At 41.1% G+C, this 22,636-nt stretch overlaps 2 protein-coding genes across 2 annotated transcripts in view; both read right to left on the minus strand.

Moving 5' to 3' along the window:
• Positions 1-6,910: 6,910 nt before the first annotated feature.
• On the minus strand, positions 6,911-12,474 carry LOC107598411 (zinc finger protein 236-like). The gene is made up of 2 exons (XM_016289736.1): positions 12,429-12,474; positions 6,911-9,829 (listed from the first exon to the last, which is right to left on the minus strand). Exon 2 carries the CDS (start codon positions 9,586-9,588, stop codon positions 6,919-6,921), a length of 2,670 nt encoding a protein of 889 aa, XP_016145222.1. The 5' UTR covers positions 9,589-9,829; positions 12,429-12,474; the 3' UTR covers positions 6,911-6,918.
• Positions 12,475-12,933: 459 nt separating this feature from the next.
• The window catches only part of ntd5 (ntl-dependent gene 5), a 26,457-nt gene continuing 16,754 nt past the window's right edge, over positions 12,934-22,636 (minus strand). The window contains exons 4-8 of the mRNA XM_016289738.1: positions 15,629-15,767; positions 15,460-15,536; positions 14,265-14,444; positions 13,868-14,065; positions 12,934-13,773 (exon numbers count right to left, since the gene is read on the minus strand). Of these exons, the coding sequence (XP_016145224.1) occupies positions 13,691-13,773; positions 13,868-14,065; positions 14,265-14,444; positions 15,460-15,536; positions 15,629-15,767 (677 nt within the window). The 3' untranslated portion in view covers positions 12,934-13,690. The remainder of the gene's footprint in view (positions 13,774-13,867; positions 14,066-14,264; positions 14,445-15,459; positions 15,537-15,628; positions 15,768-22,636) is intronic.

Consider the following 22,636-nt stretch of genomic DNA (forward strand, 5'->3'; position numbering starts at 1 on the left):
AATATAGCTATAGAAACCATTATGAGCATGAAGGTTGAGAATGACAGCATTGAAAAAATGTATCCCCTTATTGTATGTGACGCATTTGCAATTTATGCCATGATGTACTATTGGGGGAAAAGTGATGTCATCACCCTTGCTTCCATTGAGCCCTACTTTCGTGAATCCCTCTGTGATTAGCACCTGTTACTGTCCATCTTTCTCTCTCTCTTGTAATCCCTATCTACTCACCTCAATTAGCTTGTCATTTTGTGTCACAGCATGAGAAGCTTAACTGAAACAACACATTCTATACATTCTAATGACGCCATGTGTCTCGTTGGCTTTGATAGGTACAAGAAAGAATGTCAAAATGACGAATATATCTGTGCACACAACCTCTATTTAATCTCATGCCATTCCTCAGGCAATATACGTTCATATGCAGAAAATAGGTTAAAACTGCTAATCCTGTCAAAACTATAATCACAAAATGATTCTGTTGTCATAATTATAGAAAAATGCACATTGAATAAATACTAAACTTTACAAAAGCAGCGCAAATAGGTTAGTGGTTATCAGCAGGTTACACTTCAGGACCCTTTTTTTCCCCAAAGGACATGAAATACACATTATCATAATTGTGTATTGTACAAATGTAAACAGGGATATGCTTAAAAAACATTAACATTTATTAACAATCGGCAATGTACATGACTTAGGCTGAATAGGATTTTTTTTAATGTGTCAAATATTGTATTAGCAGTAGGAATATTACCAAGCTAACTATATACATGATCATACAGTTGTTACATTTTTATAATTTTTGTTTATTAGAACAACTTATTGTGTGACCCATGTTTGAGTCACGACCCATCAGTTGAGAACCACTGTAGGCCCTACTAGAGAAGAAGGACAACTCTAAATGTTGCAAGGCTAGTTACTGTACACATTCCAATTTATTGGCTTCAGGTTGATGAAGCCATGTATATCTTGGAGTGAGTTTGCCCTCTGGTGGCATAAATTAGTAACAACATCCTATGCTAGGTTCTGTCATACATTGTGCTTTCAAACATGTAAAAATGCTCACACACATAAATTTCCCACTTCACTACAGGTCCAGAAGTCTCTGTGATTGAACCGCTAAACATCTCCATGTACGGCAGGTCATTCAGGTCACTCATCCAATCATGCGGCTTCTCTGGCCACTGCTAAGCAGTGGTGGAAAGAGTACTGAAAAAATATACTCAAGTAAAAGTACCATTACCTTCCAAATAAATTGAGTGTGAGTAGAGTAAAAGTACTTGTCCAAAAAACTACTTGAGTAAGAGTAAAAGAGTAGCCTATTTAAAAGTACTCATGAGTATTGAGTAGTGAGTACTGAGCTGTGGATTCTACCCCCTCATAATAAACGCTGAACACCGCAATTTATACAGTTTAAAAACGTTGTACATTCTGTAATTCACATTATCTTGTTTGTCATAAAGAATGAAGAATATCCAACATCCAGCAGTTTTAACTTTGACTGCCAACTCTTTAAAATACATCAAAACAGCACGGAAACAGTAGGCTATTCAGTTGAAGAAAAGATGAAAGTTATTCTCAGTACAATCATCCCCATTTAAATCATAAAGTTTGAAAAAATTGATTTAAAATCATGTGTAAGGCCACTGAGACAACATGCTGTTGTTGCACATAAAATATGAATGTTTAGAACAGTGCAAATACAAACACCATTAGAAACTCATAGTTCAGCATCACACACCATGATACACACTCACACTCACACACACACACACACGTCTCTTTGCTGAGCCGCGGCGGTCTCGGTGGATCAGCAGCATCCACAACTGAACGGAACAAAAAGTGTTGAACTTGAAAATTGTTTATGCACTTGCTAAATGAATGCGGATTGTATAAACTGGATTTAAAAAAACGTTTATTAACGAGCTGCAGTTTTATTACATCACGCGCTGGCACAGATGCAGTATATTAACGCCAGGGCCACAGGTCATCAATAAGGTGCAGATTGGTCCTCAATTTGTGTTTCCAACACACTTTTTCTCAAACTCAGCAAAAGTCAACAAGTTCAACAAGCAACAACGACTTATCCAAGTGACCGCTGCAGAAGAGATACGAGCCGAGGCAGAGCAGATCGCGCTCTCATAAGTGAGTGGGGAATTTACCGAACGTGGCACATGCGGGAGTTAACACTGTATGCAATACCCGCAACCTCACACCAAATTGCAGGCCTTGTAGGCAGGCAAGCATATATACAAATCATTTAGTAAGCAGAAATCCGAAATTTACCTTAACATATTAATTAGAGGAGGATGTGACTGAATTGCTGCTTGAAGAATGCGCTTCCAGCAGCCATGATAGGTTAAAGTTTTCTAATTTGATTTGAGGAAAGTCACGAGACCTATTACCAGATTTCTGAGCCAAGTACATTTTGAATGCAGCTTCCAAAAGACAAAAATAGCCGAATAATATTTTTTATATTTGATACAATCGCACCGGTGTGATTAGATCGTTCAGTGCGGCACAGCATCAGCTGTTAAATTCAAATCTGCGTTTGCTGGCTGGCGCTGAGCCAGGCGTTTTTACAGCACTGCGCATTATAACCAATCACACACGATTCTGTTGAGCTTATGAATCCAATGGCCAATCAGAGACGTTCAGATGAGTCATCGCTGAAACGCAGTGTTTTGCTCTCGTCAGAAACATCAAAGTGCAGATGTGCATACGAATGTAAGTAAGATATTCATTTCACAGTGTAAACAGCTTCAGTGATTTAAATGGGAGTTTTTGAGAGTGCCTCTGGCTAGACTGAATGAAAATGTTCTTTGATAATGTAAATGTTCTTTGCTCTCTGTAAAATGAAAGTGTTATAATTAGTAACTTACAATATTGTTATTAAATTCACATTAAATACAAAGTCAGTCAATATTACAAATATTTTATAGCATGACACCCATATCTGGTACTTAAGTAAAAAGTCGGGTTTTTATGTGTAGTTAGTAGATTACACTAGTCTACTTTTCCCATCACCATTGATCAAATAACATAATCTATAAAGCTGCAAAACGCATTTACTTACACATATTTGAGAATCGACATATTTCCAGATATAGGCTAGTTAACACGCTTGGAAATATTTCGAATAAAAAGAAAAAGTAAATAAATAAAACATAAGCCTATATCGGTTATACAGTGCTATCATGGCTGCTGTGTGTCACATGACAAGCAGTACAATTACAAATAAAAACTACTTAATTACTGTAACGTGAGTATTTGTACTTCATTACTTCACACCCCTGCTGCTAAGCTAACAAAACTCAACTGCAGATCTCCTTACCCATGGTGCCTCAGAAACCTATCTGCATATCAGAAAACATCCATGCCCAGTATAATAAAAACACGATTCCCTAAGCATTTCATAACCACACTAAAGTAAGCCTCTTCTTGCCAACAAACCATCTCTCCAACATTTTATTTTCTATAAATTCTTTCACATTATACTGCCTGAGAATTCATTTCAAGAGACTGTAGCAGGTTTACACTGAGACTGATTATTTTGCACATGACAAGTACCAACCATTAATGTGGCAAGCAGTCTCACAGAAAAGAGCAAGACTCCAACATTTCTTACAGTTTTTCTCTTTCTCACTCACACACACACATTTATACTCAACACTTATAGACACCTGCTGTCAGCTTGATTGTGGGAGCCACTCTCCTTGATGCTGCCAAATGGAACAGCGACCCTCTGAGCACATCTGAGCTGTCACTCAGACATACACAGACACCCCCGTCTAGCACAGCTTGTAAGTTTAAAGGAGGCAAAGCTCATCCATAGATAAACACTTTAAAACTGTATTATCATTACTATATGAACCATTATTATTAAGCATTTCATTCACTTATTTGAATTGTTAGTGTAACATTGAATGAATTAATGAATTACACAGTCTATATTAGACAGTCTATTTATTTCAGTATATTGTGTATACACACATATAGACTAAATTATATATAGAATGAATGATGTTCATTCATTCACACACACACTGTTACACTTTTCAGAATAGTTTTAACTTAAAATAAAGAAAATAAAAAATAAAAAGATTGATGGCTTGGAAGCATTTGAATTGTATTAATTTTATTCAAAATCCTGTGACAGGTTACAGAAATTAGTCTTGTTTAAATATCTGCAGTCTTGTTTTTTAAATTGTGTATTAAATATATAAGTGTTCTGTGACAGCACGCCATTTCAAATATATAAATTTCCACCATAAATAAATAGTTCTCACTGGTGTGAGATTGTTAAGTTAGTTAAAACACACTCCAAGCATTCATCATTAAAATGTAAGAAGGAATTTTTTTATTTTTATAAATGTGTTTTAAATCTAGTGTGAAATTAGCTTAAAACACTAAACCAATCTGTATATGAATGAAGTAATATGTAAACAACTAAGCAAACCAAATTTAGTGATATCGTTCAGCAGCTGGACACACTTCCACTGCATTCAGAATATGTGCTAAAGCAAAGTTAAGTAAGCATGAGAACCACTGGAAAACAGAAGGGCTTGACAAGCTTTAATTAGTGTGTGCAAATATTCAGATTCTTAATCAAATCTAAAATTTAACCAAAAGAACTTTAGATTAGCCCAAGGTGTCCAGTCCGTGCATGATGTTTGGTTATTTACATGGCAAGTAAAGAGAATTAATCAGCAGGGCCTAAACCTTTTTTCAAGCAAGGCTTTTTTTTCAAGCTACATAACTTCAAAAGAAGAACTCCATTTTAAAGGGGTCATATGATGCTGCTAAAAAGAACATTATTTTGTGTATTTGGTGTAATGAAATGTTTATGCGGTTTAAGGTTAAAAAACACATTATTTTCCACATACTGTACGTTATTGTTTCTCCTCTATGCCCCGCCTTGCTGAGCACAGCGGGCTAGAGTGAGCAGAGGCCGGCTTGAATGAGCAGAGGTGGGCAGGCTTGAGAACGGCGTGGCCGGCGAGTTTGCGGCAACCACATACAGTGGGGAAAAAAAGTATTTAGTCAGCCACCAATTGTGCAAGTTCTCCCACTTAAAAAGATGAGAGAGGCCTGTAATTTTCATCATAGGTATACCTCAACTATGAGAGAAATTAGAAAAAAAATCCAGAAAATCACATTGTAGGATTTTTAAAGAATTTATTTGCAAATTATGGTGGAAAATAAGTATTTGGTCAATAACAAAATTTCATCTCAATACTTTGTTATATACCCTTTGTTGGCAATGACAGAGGTCAAACGTTTTCTGTAAGTCTTCACAAGGTTTTCACACACTGTTGCTGGTATTTTGGCCCATTCCTCCATGCAGATCTCCTCTAGAGCAGTAATGTTGTGGGGCTGTCGCTGGGCAACACGGATTTTCAATTTAAGAAACTAGTAAATTAGACCAATTTGAATTGTGCAAGATTACCAGACAATTGTATCACTGTACCTATGACAGTAAAAACTTATTTTAAATAATTAATTTATATCAATAAATACATATGTGCAGATTAACTTGAACTTCTAATTCAAACACTCTGCAATGATTTGTAACAACTGTCTGACAAGCGATCAAGAGAAGTAAAACCTTCTTTGTCCAGATAAAAGCATAATTTCACACTAATAAATTGAAGGCCCTTGAAGAAGGCAAGAGGTTTATATACCAAATAGTTCAAGTTCAATATTAAAAAAGAACAAAACAGAGCATTTAAAAGAAAAATATGAAGGTGACTATACTACTCCCTTTTGTAAAAAAAATAAAATAAAAAATAGCGAAGAGGAAGAAACCGAAATGAACACAGAGCAAGATTTTTTATAATGCCCAATATCTGAACATGTTCAGAAATATAAAAGCTGAGTCAAGAGAAGGCCCAGATGAGCAGAATATTTTTTTTCTTCTTCTTCTGCATTTTGGAGGGAATCTGGAGCATTTTACAGAACAGATGCAAACAAGACAATGTGTTAACCTGAACACTCCATAACCAGATGATAAAGAATGGCAATAAAAACAACAGAAAACAAAGGTGTAAATGACAATAATGAATATGCCAGGTCAGAAGATTTGTACAATGCAACAGTAGCCCCTCACTGCAGAACAAAAGATCCAGGAGGCATGGTTGGATCCACATCTAGGGGGTGGAGATTGGTAGGTTTAGGGGTGGAGACGGGTAGATTTAGGTATATGTAAGGTGAGAGGAGTTGGATCTGAATCCAACCACGCCCCTGGATCTTGTGTTCTGCAGTGAGGACCATCTCCAATGCAAGTTTGAAAGAGTTTAAAAAGAACACAACTCAATACTGTCCTCTGCAGGTCAGGTGGAGTATTACAATGAAAGGATTGAAAGACATGTAGAACTTTGAGAATGATATATGTTCCAATTCTGTGGAAATCTGCTGAGTTTTGTGGCTGCAAATTTCGTGTGGTCAAGTCATTAGTGGGCCTAGAGTTATAGAGATATACTGATGCACTAATCTAGGCAATTACTTGACTTCAAGAGATCATAATATAAAATTATAAATAACAATAATGAGCCTCTTAGTCTTTTACAGTAACTACATCACACCCTTGAAGAAAGATGCTGTATATTCGAAAAACTGAAATGAGAATAATAAATAAGTAGCAAATAAGTGTAATTCAACGTTATTCTAGGTAAAGAATTAAAACCAATGTATTTCACCAAGAGATCTAACTCAATAACTGAAGCTTATTAGAAAGAATCTGAACTTGAATATTGCCGAGTTCAGTCATCACCAGTAAAGGCAATAATATGAAACTAATGCGAAATAAAGAATTATTATATCAATACAAAATAAATTATATGTATTTACAACTTTGCTTATCTTTTTAAAACTTAAAAAATAAAGAAAATCTATTTGTTCATGCCCTCGTGTAGTTCATTCTCCCCCTGTGTCACTGTCGGAATCCATTTCAGGAACTGTTGAACTGTACCACTCGGCATTCTCTTCTGGCTCTCCTTGTATACCAGCAAGGGAAATCCCTCCCCTTTCTGGCTTTGTCTTCATGTCCATCACCTCCAGCTGCTGGCCCTGGTGTTTGCGCTTCATGTGACGTCGTAGCGTGTTGCGCTCTGCAAAACGCATGTGGCATATTAAGCACTGAAAGGGTTTCTCACCGGTGTGTACTCTCTGGTGCCTCATTAGTTCCCCTGATTCACGAAAACGCCTTGGGCAAAGCTGGCACACAAAGTTTCTCTGACCTGTATGGATGTGTTTGTGTCGCTCAAGATGGCTTGATCTTTTGAACGCCTTGCCACAAAGGTGACATGCATGGGGTTTGCTTTGGGAGTGTGTGATGGAATGGCGCTCAAGGTCTGAAAGATAGTAGAAGATCCGCGGACAATACTGACAGTAAAGAATGCGACGAGGGCCTAATGCTTGGTTCTTTGGGTCATTGATTGGAATTACAGGTGATTCAGAACGAATGGGTGAGGTGGAAGAGGTGGTATCTAATGAGTCTGTTTGGTCTATCGAAGTAGACTCAGTCTCACCATCACAGTTTACATCTGTCTCATTATTTTTACTTTCATGGACTGTGGCAGAGGAATCCGGCTTGGTGGCTTCAGAACATGAGGAAGGAGTAGTGACCGAATGCGTCTCAGGCTGGTTTTCTTGTTTCTTCTCCACAGACACAGCCAATCTGAGAAGGGCCTCCCGAAAGGAAGTGGGCACGGGTGTGTCAGAGTAGGCATCAGTGCTGAATTGCTTGGTTGGACTAGTAGAGGTCACTGTGGAAGTGCTAGAGGAAGCAGTTGATGAGGTAGGGCTAGCAGGAAGTTTAGAAGGGTTATTCAGTCCTGAGATGTCTGTAGCTGTGTCAGAGGAAATCTTGCTGAGGCTGAGAAGTGATGGATGTGAGCTTAATGTAGATCCCAAATCAAGTGGACAAGTAGCCAAGGGAAGTGCAACAGTTGAAGAGGAAATCTGAGATAATTGCCCAGGCAAGGACGAACTCTGAGTTGAGGACACCTGAGGAGATGACAAAACTAGGAACATGGGGGAGGACTGAGTGTTCTGACTAAGAGGAACCGATAAGGAAAAGGTAATTAGCCCTGGGTTACCTTTAGAGGCTGGTGAGGAAAGAGACTGAAGCTGAGATGGAGGAAGAAGAAGAATGGGGGTGTTTGACCCTGTAGTATTAGCCACAATCTGAATGGGAACTGATGCCAAGTCAGACATGGCAGGTATGATGTGGGGTTTAGCATGAGCTACAGAACTGTAAAAAGATTTTTGCTCCAGGTTTGGGGCAACTTGTGAGGTTTCCACTGAGACATGACCTATAGACATATTTGGACATAGTGAATTGGGTAGTGTCTGTAGTCTGGAGTCTGCAATATCCTGTGTATCAGCAATGGAAGAGGGCTCATCTTCAGCTTGCCTTGCGCTTAGAGCTGTTTGTTCAGAGAGTCCCTCAATATGTTGTATATTATCAATTTGTGGGACTTTCTGTCCATCTGCGGTGAGTGTGTAAGGAATGCCTTGGTCATCTATAAGTAGTGTATCCATTGGATCTGGGGTTATGATGTTGGGGTATGATGCAGTTGGCATGGCTTCAAGCGAAGAGGAGGACAGATGTCCATCCCAATGCTGTGGCAGACATGTATGAGCGTCACTTACTGATGCAATCCAGCAAATGTCATTATCATCCTCCTGCTCCACTTCTACATGTTGAGGCTCATCCTCAATTTCATCAACTTCCATATGCAGTGAACCTTCATATTCAGGGTCTACAACCCATTCACACTTCCTCTCCTTATTTCGGTCTTTCTTTTTTGGTAGGCTTAAATCTAATATCATGTCTTCTTCACATTGTACCAAAGAACTGGTCACTGCCATGTCCCTTCCAATATCAAGTCTCTCCTCTCTTAGATTACATAAAATTTGTGTTTTATTGTCTTCAATGCAGTCTTTACTATATTCTAATCTTTCTTTGTTTGCATTTATGTCCATCCCAGGTTTACTCCCTCTTACATGAGCTATATCAACAACCTGTGTTTTATTCTCAATACACAACTCCTTGCTTGTTTGATTGCCTCCACCAGGTGATGGTAGTTTGTCATTATGGAAACTTATATTTAAAATAGATTGTTGTTGAACCTTAATCTCTAGTAAATCATTGGTTGAGATGTTAGCAATGTTTGTAGCTTTGGTGGTTACCTCACAAGCTTCTGTCCTAGCATTATCAGACTCCATCTTGGGAATCAGCTGCATGTTTGTTGGTAGACTCCTTGTGTTCTCATCAAAAGTAACTAATTTATATTCAACAGTCTTTTTTTCAAGTAGACTCATCTGGGCTGAGTCCGATTCATTTTTTGGCGAGTTCTGCTTACTGTAATCCTTTACAACTTCTGCCTGATCTTGTGGTGGAACAAGAAACACATCTGGGGTCACATTGTCTTTAGATTCAGTCCTTAATGAGAGTCCCTCATCTGATAACTCACCCTCCTGACCCACAGACATTTGGCTATCTTTGGTGACAGTAAGATCAGTCCACTTAATATGTGGAATGGTCTCACCTATCCTGTCCAATGTTTGTTGTTTGCGCATTGCAACATCTGTACATTCAGCAGTAGAGAAGAAATCATATTATTCAGTACTCATGGAGTAAGTCAGTTCATTATAACCTGAGAGAACACTGAAATATTGCCCGACAGTGCCACACAATCTTGCATAATCCATGTAATGGCACCATTGCCAGTTCCTTTCCCATCTGATGTAACTGCTGATTTTCACCCATGTCTCTGCCAGTGCCATCAGTCAGGACCTTCTACTCATCTAAGGCATCAATCTAAAACAAAAAACAAACAAACAAACAAAAAACATAAGACAAAAACAAGATTCTACATTCTGTAAAAGAAATAACAGAACTCAAGTTATAAAGACAAATCTCAAATGATCTATTGTTTAACGTAACAATCCTTTATAAAACATTAATGCCGTCAAAATGTACAAACTGCAACTTTTACTAAAAAAAATCACCTTTTTGAAGTTCCAGTCACTTTGTATACTCAAATTATTACTAACATTTAATACTAAATTGAATAATTATCCAATATTTAATGCTGCCACATTCTTTGTTATATTGTTATAGGAGTGTATTTACATATAAAAAGACAGTATCACAATAGTACATAAAAATGGTTGCCGAGGAAGTTTTGATGTGGCTTGGAAAAAAAAAATTCTACAATAATTTGTTCATTTTCTGAACTAAGGGGTTTGTTTTGTTCACAAGCATTTATGAATTATTTATTTTCACAAGCATAACAAACAGAATCATAACATATACTGCAGTTAAACACAACAGACAGAGGAGGCAATATAGAGTGCCTTGATTTAAAAAATGTGTACTTATATTTCATCTAGGGATCAGCACTAATAATGTGCTAGTAATATAAAAATAATAAAGTCATTTGCATCTTTGTTGACAACATGATTAAATTTCAGGTTATTTTCATTTAATATTGATGACTACCAAAAACATACATTCAACAGTAGGATCTGATGACATCAATGAGTAACTCCTCACAGAAAAAAAAAGAAAATACAAGAACACAACCTTTTTGATAGGTTATTATTTTAAAAGCCTGTTTATTACCTGCATACATACTGTCAGAAGCACTATAATACAAAATAATAATTCTTGCTACACTATTGACCATAGATAATTTAACAATTTATTAATTTCTCAGGCTCATTCTGAGAACAAATACTGTCATTATCAACTTTCTCTAGATGCGTTGTTATGGTCCGATAGGTCAACAAAACTTCTCTTGATATATTTTGAAACCTTAGAACACGCTTCAGAGGAGTCTGGTGGATACTGTTGGCAGATCACATTTTAGCAGTTGTCTTCATTTGTATCAGAAAGTATAACCTCTATAAGTTAACAATCTCAATTTAACAGCATTTATCATATAACGCTTTTGACAATAAGTCAAAACAATAAAACATTTTATATTTTCTAAACAGCAATATTATATTTTATTATGGCATACTACTTTTTCATAAACAGTATATTTAAACCAAGAAACCCACCAGTACTTTTTTTTAAATGAATACCAGAATATGACTGCAATTTATAAAATATATTAGATTTTGTTGCATAAACACAATCTAATTGTGTTTAGAAGTTAGGTAGTTCTCACATTTAACAATATTTAAAAAAAACTCTAAAAACAGACCAATTCTTTGTAAATGAAAAGCTTGATAGGATGCCAACTCAAATCAATAGGCTACATAATCACGGCACCAAGGAAGATTTTTTTTAATTCTGACCTTTTTACAATATTTCCAAAAGTACACAAATGCCATGCAGTTAGTCAGAATGCAACGCAATGAGCTTGAGCTGCGCGCTGTCATGGTAGCAGGTCCGCTCCTCCTTCCCGTGGTTTTCATCACAAATTAACTGTCAACGCGCATGGCTCAAGGTTTGACACCAATGCCTTTGTCAGTACTCAGCCATGCAGCACTGTGGGAGAGTTAGAGATTAACACGGGGACATTCGACGCCATTGCCCGCCGGAGGTCCGTTTAAAGAAGACAAATATAAAACCAAACATCGCGTTTGATGTCTGTGGGGTCCAGACTGCGAGTCGAACCCGTGCCATTACATGACCAAAAGTATCTGTTTGAAGGATATACCCTCCCCATAACCTGTGTATTACAAATACACTTTAATTATTCACATATTTTGGTCAAAACACTGACTGCGCTCGAACCTGCGACCAGCCATTTTATGCGAACCGAGGGTTCGAGCCGGTGACAGCGCTCAGACACACTGCTGCCTTGGAAACCTTATTTCAAACTTTCTAAGACAACCAACGCTCTTTAACTGCTACTCACAAGAACGCACATTTCTTCTCAAAAGCTTACAACCATTCGCACACATTGCTTCTTTATAATTGAAATATTGAATACGAAACTGTTCTGTGGGAGAGTTAGAGATTAACACGGGGACATTCGACGCCATTACGCGCCGGAGGTCCGTTTAAAGAAGACAAATATAAAACCAAACATCGCGTTTGATGTCTGTGGGGTCCAGACTGCGAGTCGAACCCGTGCCATTACATGACCAAAAGTATCTGTCTGAAGGATATACCCTCCCCATAACCTGTGTATTACAAATACACTTTAATTATTCACATATTTTGGTCAAAACACTGACTGCGCTCGAACCTGCGACCAGCCATTTTATGCGAACCGAGGGTTCGAGCCGGTGACAGCGCTCAGACACACTGCTGCCTTGGAAACCTTATTTCAAACTTTCTAAGACAACCAACGCTCTTTAACTGCTACTCACAAGAACGCACATTTCTTCTCAAAAGCTTACAACCATTCGCACACATTGCTTCTTTATAATTGAAATATTGAATACGAAACTGTTCTCACCCCACGAGTCAGCTCGCGCAGGCACTGACTGGCCCGACCCTGAGATACTTCCGGAAGACCAAATATGAATGAATGGCTGGGCGGAGAGGTTGAGCGCGAGCGAAAGGGGAGGGGGGATGTCGTGGTGTTGCAGTTTTCTACGTCCGACCTGGACACGCTTTAGCACTGACATTTTGGAGCATAACTTCAGTTGTGGTGTAGCCAATATGTTCACATTATTTTCATGACAATTAACGCATTTAGTAATATGTACATTAAATTGTGGCACATCATTCAATATAAACAATTATTTATAATGTGACAATTATATAATTCATTTTAGAATATGTTAATTACTGTATTACGATTTATACATTTTAGTAATGCAAACGACAGGGGACATTTACATTTCTTAATTTTCTTAAAGTAAAATATATTGTATTTTATAGTATATTGTAGCCTATTTTTAGGTTTGGAGATGGAATACAGCACTCAAACAATTCTTTGTATGCTACAGAAATCGTTTATACAGACTAACCAGGTAAAATAAAATCATTGTTGTTAATGACAACAAACATTCCAGATTCTTTAATGAAGAATCATGATATTACAAGAGGAAAATACATTCAAAGATGATTCACTGTGACGTTCACACAATGCAAAACTGAATCCGTATGACAGCAATAATTCAGCAAGGCTTTTATGCTATAATATTCCCAAGTAGACTCTATTCTTTATGTAATCCAATCAAGCAGTCCAGTCAAAGATCAGTTAACTCTAAACGCACCTGCTTTTGAAATACAGTGAAATTAGAGAGATATCAGACATGGCATGATTTCAGAGTTCACCTTTAGCCTGTGCATTCATGGTTGTGGGTTTGACAAACATATTAGCCAAAATAAACAAAGAAATAAAATATTACAACAAGATAAACACCAATGCTGCCTCAAAAATCACTTTGTTTTACACTTTGTATGACAACAAAACACAAGAAAAGAGAGCAGCTTATGGAAACCAAGACCTCAAGCAAGTATGAGGATGTTTATCAGATATGACAACAACTTCTGTTTAAGGTAACTTTGTCAATGCAACATACAACACAGAAAAGAGAAGAGTTAAGTGAGGCATAACTGTGAGATCCTACTAGGATCCGGTCCATAAAAAATGTAGTTGGCACATTAATAAGGCAATTTATGTTGATCCAGACTCCAGGTCATGGTGTCAGTTTGAAGAGAGAGCTGCGTGTGCCAACATGCAAAATGTGTTGTCAAAATTCGATGAGCTTACTGAAGGTCAGCAGGATCACATGGATTAATCTCTGAAACCAGACGATGAGGAAAGAGCTTGAACTGCAGCCAGGTAGGGTCTAAAGAGAAAAGAGGGAGACGAAGGTAATGCAGGGTTATTTTTAAGTGTAATGTTATTATATTATGTGCATAAATGTGGTGTGAATTATGTACCAAGATAGCAGCTAGGTTGCTTGAGCTGTCCATCCACGCAGACCTCTGTGGCAGTGAAGCTGCACAGTTTTTCTGGATGTTTACAGAAAAATGCCACATTCTCTCCATGAGCAACCACTCCATCCGTCAGATCATATGGCCAACGCTTTACTCCTCCCACGATCACCCTGCTGCGTTGAGCAGGGACTGGACAGCGGGCTGATCGGAAAGACAAGTGAAGAAACGGTGAAGAGAATGATGCTATTTGTCATGACAAAAAGGAAAGGAGGTTTACGATTCACGGCTGGAAACCAAAACATTCCAAACCATATATTTATACACCTTAAATTTTCAATGCAAATGTTTAACACAGTCATGATGACTTAATGCCTATTGTTTTGTTGCCAGCTGTATTTACCCCAGCAGGCAGGCTCTGTACTCCATGTCCCATTAGGTAGACAAGTCACTTTATTTGGTCCATCCAACAAGAAATTCTTTTTGCATAGGTAATAGATTGTACCGCCAACTTCATATTCAGTTCTCTGGACGGCCACCAGATGTCCACGTTCAACTTCCTTAGGAGGAGGACAAACCACACCTGATAACATATAAATGCACACACTTATATACACATGTAAGTTACTACATAATTAAAAATGAAACCTTAAAAACCTTATTAAGGTTTGTGTTAACATACATGTTTATTTTACAACTTTTTGACTTTTGTAACAATGAGTATTTTAATGTGTAAAAACAGGCCTTCACTTCATGTGCCTCAGGGTTATGCACATTTTAATTATAAATAAATAAATAAATACATTTAAAAAAGAAAGGACCAGTCCAAATTAATTGTTGTGGTAATTAATCTTATGCCTATATTTCGACTGAGCTTAAAAAGATGGTTTACCCAAAAATAAAATTCTGTCATCATTTACTCACCCAAAAGTTGTTCCACACCTGAATTAATTTCTTTCTGCTGTTAAACACAAAAGAAGATATTATGAAGCATGTTTGGTAACGAAACAGTAGACAGTAGCCACTGACTCCGTAAGTAGCCTATGGAAAAATACTATGTAACTCAATGGCTACCGTCATCGGTTACCAACATTCTTCATATCTTCTTTTATGTTTAGCAGAAGAAATTCATACAAGTTTGGAACAACTTGAGGGATGGGTAAATTATGACAATTTTCATTTTTGGGCGAACTATCCCTTTAACTTGTACTGAATCCGGAATATGCATTTAAAACAAGCCTAGGTTGATCCAACAGGGGGCAGCATTGCCCGTTCACTAGCTCTGCACACTCACAAATTCATTTACACATAGTGCCCTATCCACCTACACACAAACCCACACAGTCTTCATTGCTCTTCTCTCTCCCGCTGTCCTCTCATTTCTCTCTCATTACTTTGTTCCATGGTGTGCAAGAGCATACAAACCAAGTTCTCTTTAGCAGTTTGGATCAACATCTTCCTCAAGCACATACTAATACACCTGCTATTTCCTTTTAGCAGGATCAATGTCTCAGTCATTTCCATGTGGAGGAGTTCATGTAGACACACACTCACACACACACACATACACACACAGGCCTACGCATACAAATACTTACGGCGACAGATGGGGTGAGGATATTGCCACATCTGGTTCTCATGACAGATATTCTCACTATTTCCAATCAGCACAGATCTGTATGGGAAAGAGGGTGAGGTGTGTAGATTAGCATGATAAAACTAGGTATTCTGTTTATATCAGCCACAGTTTTTTCACTTCTGTCTCACCCAGGTGCACATTGGTACTGGATGGTGGATCCCACGGTGACATTGCCCTGCACAGAGAGCAGATCATCATCATCAGGCAAAGAACAGGGCACCTCAGGCACCAGAACCGGCTTTGCTGCAAGACCTCCTCCTGGGGAGGCTGACGGAAAAATCAAAATAGCTTATTTATCTCTTGACTTGAGTATGCATTAAAATGCTTGGTTGATTTGGTAGACATCTAGTTGAAAACATGTGCAAAGTTTTTAGAATTGTACTCTTTGTATTCATGTTTCTTATTGTTTTGGAAAAATCTTTTCAATTTAAAGTTTCTGAGTCTGAGACTCCGCACACCACACGGAGGAAATAAACTATTAGCTCCTATCAACAAGGCAACAATTAACCTGTCAGACCCAATGTAGCGAAGAGCTACCTGAATTATTAGGGCTAGTAAGGTATCGTAGTGAACCAGGTGTGTCGGTCAGAACACACAGAGGGGAGTATCAGTTTCAACAGCTTTAATGATCATAAAGTATGATAATCAACAGTAGTGAGGGAAGACAGCCTTTACATACACTTCAGTTAGTGGTTGGATGTCAGGATACTGAAAGATGAGCTTGGTTACAGTGAGAGAGGTTTGGGTATTGTGATCAGTCAACGGGCCGCTTTATAGTGCTCAAATGAGATGAATATTCTTAGCTCTGTTCAGTCTCTGTAATGACAGCAGCCGAGCGCATAGAGATGGAGAGGCTGAATCATGAGTGAGTTATATTCTTTCAGAGGGAATCAAATGTACAGGCTATCTGCCGTGCAATCTTTACTGCAGTTGGTTTGACTCACGACAGACTGGATGATTATCAACGGACAGGAGCTTGATTGTATGATTGTAGAGATATGCAGGGCATACGAGTACAGGTTTTGTGGATGTGTGTGGTTTATCCACTCCTATAGCACTCACACGGCACAAAATACAGTCAAGCTGAGGCTGATAAATGATAATGAACGTCTCTGGTGCTCGTTATGCAGAGAGACCGATCGCTAACTGCCACAGACACAGACTGTCAGCTTCCTCATACTACATCTACCCGTAGCTTACCGTTACGTGATGCGCGTCTTTCATAATCAAAGTCTCCAACAGAGTCAATGCGACAGCGCACCATCAGTAGCTTTATCGCCTTTTGCACAGCCGCCCCCAAATTGTGTGCAATTTGTCTCTGTAAAAGGCTAAGCTGAATCGGTGGCCATTGGAGTGCATCGCTCATCCTCCTCAGATTCAGGGATTGCCGGAAGAGAAATAATCCGGGCAACAGGCCTGGTATAGACCTTATCCTTGACTTGGACATCTGCAGACCTCACGTGACCATCTGCACTGCCATGTACTGCAGCCACTCTACCAATGGGATCAGTACAATGCCAGAACTGCGGATCTATCAACAGACCGTTTGCTCAGTCCCTCACTCCTAGGATACACTACTTGAGGCAGTGCCCCATCAGGCCGCCCCATGAGGAGGACATTTGGGGTTATGGCATCCAAGTCAACAACATCAGATGAGGTGTAACCCAGCGGCTTTGAATTTAAGATAGCCTCGACTTCAAAAACAACTGTGTGCAGTACCTCTTCAGAGATTGGCTGAACTCCTATGACCGTGTACAAAGCTGTCTTGACAGACTTGATTTCCAGCTCCCACGTACCCCCAAAATGAGGTGCGGCAGGAGGATTGAATCGGAAATCAATCTTCTGTTTGGCAAAAAGTTGTCGGAGATCTGAGGACATTCTGCGGAAGCATTCACTGAGCTCCTTCTCACCTCCTCTAAAATTCGAGAAAGGAGTCGGCATCCATCCCGTGTATGAGGTCCAAGTGCACAGCTCGGGTGGTGAGACACTTATAAATGATACTCCATCTCTTTTCTGAACGCCTCCCTAGCTTGACTTGGAATGGTCCAAAACAATCTACTCCAGTCGAGTAGAACGCCGGCTTGTACAACCGTAGACGGGGTACTGGTAAATCAGCCATCTTCGGGATTGACGGCTTGGATTTCCATCTCCTGCACTCTTGACATTGATGTTGAACCCTCTTAATCGCCTCTCTACCTCGGAGGATCCAGAAGTGACGCCGTATTTCTGCAAAGACCCGCTCTGGTCCTGGGTGACATAGAAGTGCATCATAATCTTGGATAAGCAGCGTAGTTGTGCAATGCGAAGGGTCCAAAATAATTGGATGCTTGAATGCAGAGTCCAGCCACTCTGCACGTCGGAGTCTACCTCCTACTCGTATCACTCCCTCAACCGGGTCTAGCTCTGGGGATAGGGTAAGAAGCCGGCTGCTCCGACATACTATTCTTTCAGCTTTGAGACGACGCAGCTCATCGGTAAAGCACTCTGATTGACACCTACGGAAAACAGTCAACTCTGCTTGCCAATAGTCCCCTGCAGACAAGGACTTCTCTGGGTCAGCCGCCCCATGAGCCTCCTTTGCTACTGCCTCTACCAGAGCTCTCCATGACGAGTATGACTGATCCGGAGGGGTTTCCTGTTTATCCACACTGGATACCACTCCACATGAAGTTGGCTTCCTGTATTCTGAGGTATCAAGTTCTGACACCTCTCCTGGTAAGGATGGCCATTCGGCAGGTCCTTTGAAGAGGAAGGATGGGCCTTGACTCCAACGATTAGGCATGCCTAATTCCGCTAAGGTCTTTCCCCTGGTGACATCGTCTGCTTGGTTCTGTGCGGAGTCCACATAGCGCCAGGTACACTCTGCTGTAAGCTGTAATCCATCTCCGTCACACGAGTACCCACGAACACCTTGAAGCGGCATGACTCGGACCGCAACCATGTCAGCACTGTTGTCAAGTCACTCCAAAGGATGATCTGATCCAACTTCACCGTCAGCTCTCTCTCTATGGTCTTAGCAAGTTGAGCTGCTGTCAAGGCACCACAAAGCTCAAGACGGGGAATAGAATGCTGTCTGCGGGGTGCTACTCTGGATCTGGCTGCTATGAAAGCTAAATAGACCCTACCCTGGGCATCCTCTGTCCTCATGTAAGACACTGACCCATACGCCTTTTCGGAGGCATCACTAAACACGTGAATCTGCCGAGAGGCAATCCCCTGTTGGGTATGAGTGGGAGTATAAGGTCTGAGCAGTGAAATACTCGCAAGCAAGGGCAACTCAGATTCCCACTCCATCCATGCCAGTTACAAGTCTGCAGGTAAGAGGGGGTCATCCCAATCGCGCGGTTTGGACAATCAGCTTGGCACGAGTTGTGTAGGGAGCTATAAATCCCAGGGGTCGAGTTGTGTAGGGAGCTATAAATCCCAGGGGTCGTACTGTCTGGCTAACACTTTATAGACATTTCTCATGGTCAGCACTTTGTACTCCAGAGTCTGACTCTTGTAGCCTAAAGTGTCTGTCTCCCACTGCCAACTGAGCCCGAGGATCTGTTCTGACAATCCAGACTCATTCTTTGAGAGCCATCCCTCTATGCTATCTGACCTTGCTTCTGGTGGGAGGTGCTGAAGAACTTTCGGCTTATTGCAAGCCCATTGCCTGATCTCAAACCCTCCAGAGGATAACACTGACCTGAGACTGTCAACCAACGCCATGGCTTCGTCTGTGGTGGGCACACTCTGGAGACAGTTGTCCACATAAAAGCAGTTTTCCACTGAATGTCTCACTCCCTCTTCTGTCTCAGCATGATCTTTCGCGTGCATCTGAAGTGCAAAAGTGGCACAGCACGGTGAGCAGGCGGTACCGAAGTGTAAGACTTGCCACTCGTAAACGTCGGGGCATTCATCTCGTCTCATATCACGCCATATGAACCTGAGAAGTGACCTATCCTCTGGCAGAAGTCGAACCTGATGGAACATGGCTCGAATGTCACCGCTGACCGCTACCGCGTGTTTCCCTGAAGCGTAACAGAACTCCCAGGAGTGAGGGTCCAAGCGTAGGACCGGGAAGGAGTGTGTCATTAAGACTTCTACCTTGGAACTGAAAGGAACAGTTGAAGACCAAACGACTCTTCCCGTTGTGGCTCACAACATGGTGGGGAATGTACCACGACTCGTCTGTAGTTGAGGCCTCATTGGGGTCAACCTTTTTGACTGCTCCCACTTCCACTAACTTGTGAATCGCTGCACTGTGCTCCTGAGCTTGTAAAGGGTCCCGACCCAAATGCCTCTCAAGACTCTGGAGGTTAGGTAGGACGGCTTCAATAGGCGCTCTAAGGGGGGGGAAACTTCCGCTTCCGTAACAACGGCATGGCATATCTGAGAATGTTTCCAACTTGCACTCGTTGAGTCTTGGCTTCCAACAGCTCCACCGCTTCTCTATCCTGCTTCGATCGCATAGCCAGCTTATTGCTTTGATATGGCAAAATATCCATCTTCCAAAGCTTCTCCACACCCTGCAAAAGCTCGGCAGTCTGGCACGAAACACCAGTAAGAAGACATTGTTGCGTAGGTGACGTCCATTGTGTAAAGTCTGCTGGCCCTTGGAGCGTCCATCCCAGCCTCGTGCGAATGGCTGCAGGTCCTCCTGGAGGGCCCAATCTCACTGGCTCAACAGGGGTAAGCAGGTGAGGATAGTCTGCTCCAATCAGAATGAGTGGCTTAACTTGTTCAAACGACTCAAGGGGAAGATCAACCAAGTGCTGATACTTCCTCTTCAAGCTAACCGCCGGATAGGAATGGTCTGCAAGACCCAAGCGCTGTGAGGTGAATGCTGCCCTAATCCGAAAGGTCCTCTTGGGATTAGCAAGGGCCGATATAGTGAATGAGACAGCGGATCCTCGGAGAGTCTGCACCTCCTGACGGATGGTACGAAGGGCGAGCTCTTCTGGCTTCTTCTGCAAGTCTAAGATGTCAACCTCTTCTGGGAGGAGCATTGTGCGTTCTGACCCATCGTCCAGAATCGCATAGGTGTCTAACGTTCTGCTTCCATTTCGCAGTAGCACTCTGACAACTTTCAACAAGACACGAGAAGTAACTGAGGGCCTATCTACATAAAGAACATCTGTGCTGGTACTCACCAGGCAACTCTCAGATTTCAGCGGCTCGGCTGAAGAGCGTGAGTTGGCATCATGCAAGACTCTCAAGTGTTTCCCATGACAAACATCACAAAGCCTCTTAAGATCACACTGCGCAGCCAACATCTCTTATTGACCCTGATCCATTCAATAACCTCCTCTCTCGTGAGCTTCTGTATAGCTGGACACTTATTGAGGAAGTGTTCTGTACACTCACAATATGGGCAATACGGCTTCACTCTGCTCTTCAGTTGCTGCACTGAAGGGCCTTCTGTCTTAGTCGCTCTGCTCTGTCCGCTCTCCGATCCATGCAACACTGTAGCGGCTGGTCTGCTGCGTTTCCTCTCAACTCGATAGCCTGATGTCCCCTGGCCACTGACACCTGAGTTGTAATCATAGCCTTGGCACCACGACTCATAACGAAGCCACTTTGCCAGGTCAAGCAATGTATGTGTGTGACCAGGATGTTGAAACATCTGACGTCGAAAGTTTGCTCGCATCTCTGGCGGAAGCTTAGTGAGCAATCCAGTCTCTGTAATGACAGCAGCCGAGCGCATAGAGATGGAGAGGCTGAATCATGAGTGAGTTATATTCTTTCAGAGGGAATCAAATGTACAGGCTATCTGCCGTGCAAACTTTACTGCAGTTGGTTTGACTCACGACAGACTGGATGATTATCAACGGACAGGAGCTTGATTGTATGATTGTAGAGATATGCAGGGCATATGAGTACAGGTTTTGTGGATGTGTGTGGTTTATCCACTCCTATAGGATGCACACGGCACAAAATACAGTCAAGCTGAGGCTGATAAATGATAATGAACATCTCTGGTGCTCGTTATGCAGAGACCAATCGCTAACTGCCACAGACACAGACTGTCAGCTTCCTCATACTACATCTGCCCGTAGCGTACCGCTACGTGATGCGCGTCTTTCATAATCAAAGTCTCCAACAGAGTCAATGCGACAGCGCACCATCAGTATCTTTATCGCCTTTTGCACAGCCGCCCCCAAATTGTGTGCAATTTGTCTCTGTAAATGGCTAAACTGAATCGGTGGCCATTGGAGTGCATCGCCCAAACCTTCTCTAGTATCATGATGTGAAACAGAATCATACTGCATACTCTCACTCAGCAACCTGCTCTGTGGGACTCCCTCCGCTCTGTGAGGCACAGAGGTATAAGACTGTCTGGATGTGTCTAAGAAGCTCTCCTCGAAGCTCAGAGAGTCATCATCAGGAGGCGGGTATTGCTCACTCCACGTCACATGAGGCTGTAAGCTGCGATCTTCTCGTGGCGTGGGAGGTGCCATTGAACCCTGTCTCTGGAAATGCATAGCACTGACCTCATAGTCTTGCAAATAGGAGGGCGGTCTGATTAGACGCTTAGGCCGGGTGGACAGGGCCTCTGATACTCCAGCACTCTGCTGCATGTTCCCAGCACAGCTACGATCTGGCTCGAAGGACCACTTTATGTAGCGAAGAGCTACCTTAATTATTAGGGCTAGTAAGGTATCGTAGTGAACCAGGTGTGTCGGTCAGAACACACAGAGGGGAGTATCAGTTTCAACAGCTTTAATGATCATAAAGTATGATAATCAACAGTAGTGAGGGAAGACAGCCTTTACATACTTCAGTTAGTGGTTGGATGTCAGGATACTGAAAGATGAGCTTGGTTACAGTGAGAGAGGTTTGGGTATTGTGATCAGTCAACGGGCCGCTTTATAGTGCTCAAATGAGATGAATATTCTTAGCTCTGTTCAGTCTCTGTAATGACAGCAGCCGAGCGCATAGAGATGGAGAGGCTGAATCATGAGTGAGTTATATTCTTTCAGAGGGAATCAAATGTACAGGCTATCTGCCGTGCAATCTTTACTGCAGTTGGTTTGACTCACGACAGACTGGATGATTATCAACGGACAGGAGCTTGATTGTATGATTGTAGAGATATGCAGGGCATATGAGTACAGGTTTTGTGGATGTGTGTGGTTTATCCACTCCTATAG

This window comes from Sinocyclocheilus grahami, unplaced genomic scaffold, assembly GCF_001515645.1.
Source record: "Sinocyclocheilus grahami isolate Dianchi unplaced genomic scaffold, SAMN03320097.WGS_v1.1 scaffold251.1, whole genome shotgun sequence".
NCBI classification, from domain to species: Eukaryota; Metazoa; Chordata; class Actinopteri; order Cypriniformes; family Cyprinidae; genus Sinocyclocheilus; species Sinocyclocheilus grahami.